General features: G+C 46.4%; 2 protein-coding genes across 3 annotated transcripts in view; one reads left to right on the top strand and one right to left on the bottom strand.

The window, feature by feature from the left end:
* The window catches only part of uspl1 (ubiquitin specific peptidase like 1), a 7,459-nt gene extending 134 nt beyond the window's left edge, over nucleotides 1–7,325 (top strand). Inside the window, exons 2-9 of one of the 2 annotated variants that reach the window (XM_076301147.1) lie at nucleotides 775–898; nucleotides 1,343–1,471; nucleotides 1,669–2,320; nucleotides 2,500–2,592; nucleotides 2,691–2,832; nucleotides 3,221–3,343; nucleotides 3,503–3,663; nucleotides 4,011–7,325. In XM_076301147.1, the coding sequence (XP_076157262.1) occupies nucleotides 800–898; nucleotides 1,343–1,471; nucleotides 1,669–2,320; nucleotides 2,500–2,592; nucleotides 2,691–2,832; nucleotides 3,221–3,343; nucleotides 3,503–3,663; nucleotides 4,011–7,057 (4,446 nt within the window). In that variant the 5' untranslated portion in view covers nucleotides 775–799 and the 3' untranslated portion in view covers nucleotides 7,058–7,325. Of the gene's footprint in view, nucleotides 899–1,342; nucleotides 1,472–1,668; nucleotides 2,321–2,499; nucleotides 2,593–2,690; nucleotides 2,833–3,220; nucleotides 3,344–3,502; nucleotides 3,664–4,010 lie in introns of both variants that reach the window. The other variant, XM_076301146.1, reaches the window with a different exon arrangement.
* Nucleotides 1–7,500, bottom strand: part of csmd2 (CUB and Sushi multiple domains 2) — a 377,005-nt gene that overhangs the window by 235,018 nt on the left and 134,487 nt on the right. The gene's annotated exons all lie outside the window — the stretch shown is intronic.

Here is a 7,500-nt window from a genome sequence, read left to right as displayed (position 1 = left end):
TACTATCAGCATTTAGGTTTTCATCATGATATCGCTGTAACGTCATAGATTTGCACTACGGCGTTGGCACCGAATTCACCCTAACTGCCAACATTACCGTTAAACTTAGCCAGTGGGTAAATTATCTGACGTTGGTAGAAAGTGATTCAATTAACTCATCTATTGAAAAGACTGTTACATGTCCTTACCCTATTGCTAGACTATTGCTAATTTTAATGCATAGGCTTTTAGCGAATTAGTGTGTTCATGGGCATTAGCGAGCTGGCTAATGTTCGCTATGGCCATTAACAAGTTAGCCTTTCAAATGAATAGCATTGCATTGGATATGATTATTCTAAGGTTAAACAAGTCTTGCAAGTCGGTGCCCATATAGTTCATGCCATTCAGTGTTGTTTATGACATTATTTCAAGTAGTTCTTCCTATAATTCTACCAACAAGCATGCGGATACTGGCTACTGGGAGATGTCAAGCCTGCATTTCAGAAGCCCATCACCACGCGTTTCAGCATCTAGTTCAGCACTTACAGTCTTGCTGATTTATACTTCTCAGCTGCATTACACACTAATAATTTATAGGAAAGATGTAGGCTGACGTTACTGTACAATGTAGGCCTACCCTTTATTATTATTATTATTATTATTATTATTATTTTAAATTCAAACATGTTTAATGTTTAGTCTGACTTTATTTAGCTCCAACTATGACTATGTTTCCAAACTATTAAGCACACAAAGTTATTTTAAAACCATATTAACATGTTTATCTGTGTTCAGCTCCAGATATGACCGTGCTTGGCGGATGGCATCATCACCTATCAGGATGGTCTCAGGGTTCACAATGAGTGGAGCCCTTGGTATAAGTGGTCCAACCCCAGCCTGGGCGGGGTATTTGGGAAAAGTCAGTTCAACTTGGTTCTCTCCAAAAGCTGTCACGTGTGCAAAGCTCCAATCACAATATTAGCGTTATTTTGTTTTATCAATTATTTCAAAAAGTAGTATCCACTTAAAGGGAAATCACTGGTTTTAAAAGGTCAAAGTTGAATATTCTGATGCTGCTGGTTGATACTACTGATACAAAATAAGTAAACCTAGTGAAAATTTTTATATAATGTATGTATATTAAGTGGCAAAAGGAGACCCAGAGTGTACTAAGTGTGAAAGACGCATAGCTGTTCACCAGTGGCTGATGACTCTTTCACACTAATGGGTATCCTTGTTGTCTGTTTGTGTGCTGTTTACATACATGATATACCCACATCTCACTGTGTGCTCTGTGTCCTGAGCTGCATGCTATATGTCATGTTGATTATCATCTTGTGTATTCACCAATGAACTTCTTCAGTCCCAGGACAAGGACAAGTCTGTCCCAGCAGAGACATGTCCCTGGTGCGAAGCAAAGGGACAGACCGTCTCTCTACGGAGCTACATCATCAACCACGAGGAGACCATCCGGCTCTGCCCAACCCCCACGGTAGGTATTTGACTCTGTGATGACCTAGGCTGCTTTCTCCTTCCTCAGTTCATGTGTTCAGTTGTATTTATTTCCCACTGTAGCTGAGAAGTGAATCTGGTTTTAATCTGGAAGTTAATGTGCTATGATTGTGATTATGAACAATTTCTCATCCACTCTCCTTGTATGTGTGTGTGTACGTGGGTGTGCGCTTGCAGTGTATTTTCCCCCTGGTTAGCCGACCCCTGGAGGCTGTGTTGGCCAGCCTGTCCTCCACCCCTGCATCCACCACACCTGACCAGAACCACTCCGGCCAGACCCCATCTACCCCGGAGAGCCCTGCGTTTCTGCCCCCCTCTGCCAAACGCCCCCGAACCGAAGAACCCATTGAGGCCTGTTCTGTGGACACCAATGGCACCATACGCCCTGACCAGTCCTCGCAGGTTGAGGACACCATTTCAAAGCCGAACGCTGTGGCTAAAGATGAAGGAGAGGCGCTGGTGAGGGACGAAGATAACGACCGTGAAATGGTGTGCACGTCGACCGAGGAGCTGATGGCAGAACCGGTGACGAAGGCCGCTCAAGAACCCCATCCTCGCGTCTCCACCACAGAGGAGCACTCTAAGGTTCCTTGTGCGGTGGTGGAACCGTCCGCGCTGCCTGCGGAGGAACAGAGCCGGAGCGATCGGAGTTGGCTGAGTTCCCTGCTGCTGGCTCTGGCCCAGTGCAGGACCCTCAGGCTGTTGTCCTTGGGGCGGCGGCAGCGAGGCTCCCGTGGGAGGAAGCGCAAGAGTCCCACTCAGGACGCGTCGCCTGTGCTTGATCTGTGCGCACGATATGAGAGCGCCTCCGATCATCAGATGGATAGAGGTTTGTGAGGGATTATAATCAGATTGATTATCCAACATTATTGGATGATATGTATGATGGATGCGTTAATAACAAATATTGGACAAGATAGTTGGAAATCAATTTATCTGAATTAATACAGAATTCAGGAGTCTTTTTTTATTGATATTCATGGATTTACATACATATTAATTTCCCAGAAGGCAACAGTCTCCGAAATGCAGAGAAGCGGTTGACTGATCTCAGATCATCCACCTTTCAGCTGCTGCAGCATCCCCTTCAACAGAAGCGAGGTAAGCATCAATGACACCATGTCATTCTCATCGCTTTGCATCTGCGGTCTGCTCTGTTCGCCTCTAACTGCTGTTTCCCCCTCTCGGTGCCTCTTCAGAACTCATGCGTCGGCCAGTGGAGGTTCCTGCTCTGGCTCTTCCAGTCCTTCTGGAGCTGGACAGCCAAGCTAAGGAGCTCTTCCAGCACATGGTCCAGTGGGAGAGCCAGTGTCTGACCTGCGGCTGCAGCTCCAGCAGCAGGTGAGTGCCCACTGCCCAGCCCCTGGCAAGGGCTTAGTGCCACGACCAGGATAGACGCTCAGGAACTCTGGTCCTTTTCTGATCCTTTACTAATCCTCACGGGAAATCATCAGGGAATGATTCCCTCAGCAGGGAATCATTTTCTAAAAGAAGAAATGCTGGCTACATTGGAAATAGATGATGATGTCATGTAATATATTAAATGTAATGTAATATGTATATAATTACAAACATATTACACACACACATATATGTATATAATATATATATATATATTACATACATATTACATTTATATATTATATAACATACATATTATGTATAAATTGTTATATGTAAATATAATATATATTTTTTATTCATCTCTATCTTTTTTTGGTTTCTTCAGCTGTACCAATACTGCATCAGCCTACGCATATCTGGTGTCTGATTGGCATCCGCTGAGTCCCCCTGTCCAAATCACTTGCAGCCGTTGTCAGAGCATCAACGAGAAGAAAATTCTCAAAGAGAGGTGAGAATGTCGACACTGTCGATTTCACTGCTCTTTAAACACACACCTCACTGTTCAGTGGAAGTAGATTAAGTCTGAGTCATGGTATAGATGATGTCTTGATTTGTGCTCACTTTGCCTATATTGGATTTGAAATGAGGTATTTATTTTCTTCCGCAGGGTACCCCCAGTGTTTGCCGTGCACTTTGCCGACGGTTTCCCTCAGAACGATGTCACCGCTTGCTCGTTTGGCTACGCAGATGCCCAGTACGCTGCGACCGTGGTGATCCAGCACAAGGCGAGCGAAGACCTCTTCATCTCCTGGTCTCGCCAGACAGACGGTGAGGCCCACACACACCTACAATGCATTACAGATTGGCAGGTTTGAAATGCCGCAAAGGGAGCACAGCCAGACTGCCAGCAAACACCACCCAGATTGAAATTAAACTGCTTTCGCTGGGGCTGCTTAAATGTCACACTATTAACGTCACAGGTCCATGCTGACCTTTTCGTTGCGCTTTTCATAATTTGTGTTATGCCAAAAGGTTTGACTGGGTGTAATGGGGAATGAGGTATTATATGATGGCGTGTTTTCAAAGAATCATCAATTTAAGATTCTGAAATGAGGCAGATGCCTATTGCCAAAAATAATTCTAACCTACTGAACCACTCACAAATGTCTTTACAGGGTCCTGGATTGCATATGAAGAATTCACAGATCTAAGGGGCATATCTCACTCAAAATTGGACATCCCTACAAAGGAAATACACATGGTGTTTTGGGAGGTTGAACCTGAAGACACACGGAAAACCACAACGCAAGAGACCTCAATTGTGATTCCTCCGCCGACGGAAACCACTTCAGTTGATATTCCTCCGCCGACAGAAAGCACTTCAGTTGATGTTCCTCCGCCGACAGAAAGCACTTCAGTTGATATTCCTCCGCCAATGGAAACCACTTCAGTTGATATTCCTCCGCCGTTGGAAACCACTTCAGTTGATATTCCTCCGCCGTTGGAAACCACTTCAGTTGATATTCCAGCGCCGACGGAAACCATTACAGTTGATATTCCTCTGTTAACAGACTGCCAAGCAGAGGAGGAAGCTGTTGAAGAAATTGTCCCGTCACATGACCAGTCTCTCTTGACTCCACATGAAGACACGTTTGTGTCAGCACTCAAGACCAGTGACCCCGGCGACATCAGTCAGATGGACACCTCTATAGGTAGTGCCACACTGCTGGATACCTTTGAGGGTCTGTCCCACAATGACATCGTCACACTCACTCTGGAGACGGAGAAGTTAGGACAACCTAAGGGCAAGAATCAGAAGACACCCTTGGAGCCCCCTGCTGTTGGGGGCTCCAAGTTAACTAGTGAACCCTCAGTTCCTGAAGAGGCTCAGGTCACCGCAGTCTCTAGTCCTCCTGTAGTGAGGAGAAGCAGGAGACTTGCCAGCAAACAGGACAAGCAGAGCTCAAAACGGAACAACAGCACTGAACGAGGGGAGAGCTCAGAGCCACGAGCACAACCGTGTACGCCGGAGAAGCCAAAAAACACACCAGAAAAACTGAAATCACAGCTAGCGGATTGCTTAATTTCTCCAACAAAGATCATGGCGCAGAACACGTCAACACTGCAGAACACCACACTGTTCATCCCAGCTCACCAGATGTTTGGAGAGAACTCTGCGGCACCTGGTACAACTCTGTATATACCAGTGGCAGGTGAAATGGCCCAGAGTCTAACTTCGCAAATCATGAACCTGCCAAACTCTACACTCTTGTCTGTTCCTTCAGAGAACCTTGAACAGCAAATTCAAATGACACAGAACCAGTCACCCGAGACTCTAGAAGTGCAAGAAGCAACAACACCAGCTTCGTCCAAAAAGAAACCTGTACCTAGAAACCCACCTAAAAAGAAAATGAAAGGACAAGTATTAGTATTTCAAAGCCCAGAGAAAACAGTTGCTCAGAACTCAACACAGTCAACAGAAATGGCTGTGCAAAACCCAGCAGGGCCTACATCTGGGACAAATCTGTCCCTTCGCACCCCAACAGTACAAAGTTCAGCGCAGTTGCTTCAAATGTTAGAGTATCCAACATTTTCAGAAAGCCTGAACCCCCTTTCAATGCAGACTCTAGCATCGCAGAATCAAACTGTAAAGACCCCAAGCCTAGCAACACAAAACACCCAAGCAACCCACATGCCTGCAGTGGAAACTTCAACAAGGAAAAACCCGCCGCCACCACCACAAACCTTAGACGATCTCCCACCAGACACTATAATCACATTAAACTTAGACATAGAAATGGATTCAACTGAACCGGGTCAGTTGCAACCACCAGAGATTACCCTCCTGTCAACACTAAACACTCCCAGTGGGCAAGATCCACTCAGGTCACCTTCAGCTAATCAGAATCCTGAACCGATGTCCCCTACTAAGCAGAATATGAAGGGGCAGACCCTAGTGATACAGAGCACAACAGCGCCAACAACAGTGATTCTAAACCCATCACCACAAACTTTATCAATACAGAATCCAGCAACGCAACCCGCTGCAATGGATAACCCAATTCCTCAAAGTGTAGTCCCATTGAACCTGGATATGGAAATGGATTACATGGAGCCAGATGAACTACCTGAGGAGCCAGAGGTCATCCTCCCATCAATTGTGAGTACCCATCCTCAACATCATCCCCCTGCAACGGCGACTTTTCTAGAGACTCCACACTCCACACTTCTCCCTCCACTTTCTACCCAGTCTTCATCCACAACTCGTGTGTCCCTCAAACGTGAGCCTTCTCCCCCTCAACCGTCTAAACAGCAGTCCAGTCTCCCAGTGCGACCTCAGCAGAAGATTGCAAAGACATTGACTCCCCCTATAGTCAAACTGGAGAACGCAAAGGCAGCGGAACCCCCTAAAGTCAAACTGAAGCCTGACCTGAGCAACGCGCCTCCTGTCAAACCTCACATGTTCACAGGTTTCAAGTTCCACCAAAAGGGGGCGCCCAGTAGTTCATCAGGGCAGGAAGGTCCCGCCGGTGTGTTGGCAGGCCTTACCTCCAGGCACAACGCTGCAAAGCCATCTCTACCGACAAATCCCTCACCACTCAGCGGTGCTTCCCAGAAAGCCCCTCTTGGAAAAATGGCCCCCGCCAAGCCTGCTTCCGCAGCTCTTAACCCACGACCAGCAGCAGCAGCATTGTTGAAGATCAAGAAAGACCCGGACCAGGCGTCGGCGGCCGTTCTAGAGGACGTAAAGACGGCTGCTCTGAGGCTGAAGCTGCTGAAGAAGCTCAAGGCCAAGAAGAAGCAGCTGGCCGAGCTGGACCAGATTCTGCGGCATCGAGGCATGGTGCCCCTGTCCTGCAGCGCACCGCCAAGCGTGGCGGCTTTCACCACCTCCACCGACGCCAGCCCGCCGTCGTCCAGCTCGCAGGTAACGTCTCCTGGCACGCCGTCGACTCCGTCCACCGTGTCCTCGGATGGAGCGGACATGCTGGACATGTTGGTGAATGGCGGAGGGGATGCGCTTGGTCACCTGATGGCTCCCAGTGCTCCGGTGAAATCCCAGCATGCCCCCAGCGTTCCGCTCAGCGCGCCCTCGACGTCAGCCACAAGCGCCGACTTCCTGACTATCGATGACTTCCTGGATGATGTCATCTTTGACACCAGTGTGACAGAGAAAGCGATGGAAAACAATGACTTTGACACGCTGGACATGTTTCTTTGAGTCAGAGATGTTCTGTTATGCCTTGAAACTTATATCAGTGTCTCTTTCATGAGCTATGTAAAAACATATTTAGGGTTTAGAATGCATTAATGTGTAAAGTTTGGTTTATTTATGTTGTAAAGTTGGTCCTGAAAAAATTGAATTTGTAATTCAAATAAAAGAATATTTTTTAGACTTTGTTGTCAATCATGGGAAATTTGTCCATTTACATTATGACCTTGGTATAAAAACAAAATCAATAAAATATATTATTTGAATGTCAGTTAGAAAAATGTGCACACTATCACTAAAGCTAGTCTGCACAGTAGAGTTGTGTAAATTCCCTATTGTTACCACTAAATAACTGACATTTCTCCTGACTCAATTTTAGTTATACAAATGAAGTGATTAGGAATTTTAATCTTGGACATGTCAGCTGGTAAATGCTGCAACAGCAGTAATTG

Source organism: Alosa pseudoharengus, unplaced genomic scaffold, assembly GCF_046254945.1.
Source record: "Alosa pseudoharengus isolate Yale_2024_CS ecotype anadromous, Long Island Sound unplaced genomic scaffold, YU_APseudo_1.1 YU_APseudo_1.1_scf_23, whole genome shotgun sequence".
Classification (NCBI taxonomy): domain Eukaryota; kingdom Metazoa; phylum Chordata; class Actinopteri; order Clupeiformes; family Clupeidae; genus Alosa; species Alosa pseudoharengus.
The sequence above is the reverse complement of the archived record's forward strand: the minus strand, read 5'-3'. Positions and strand labels throughout refer to the sequence as shown.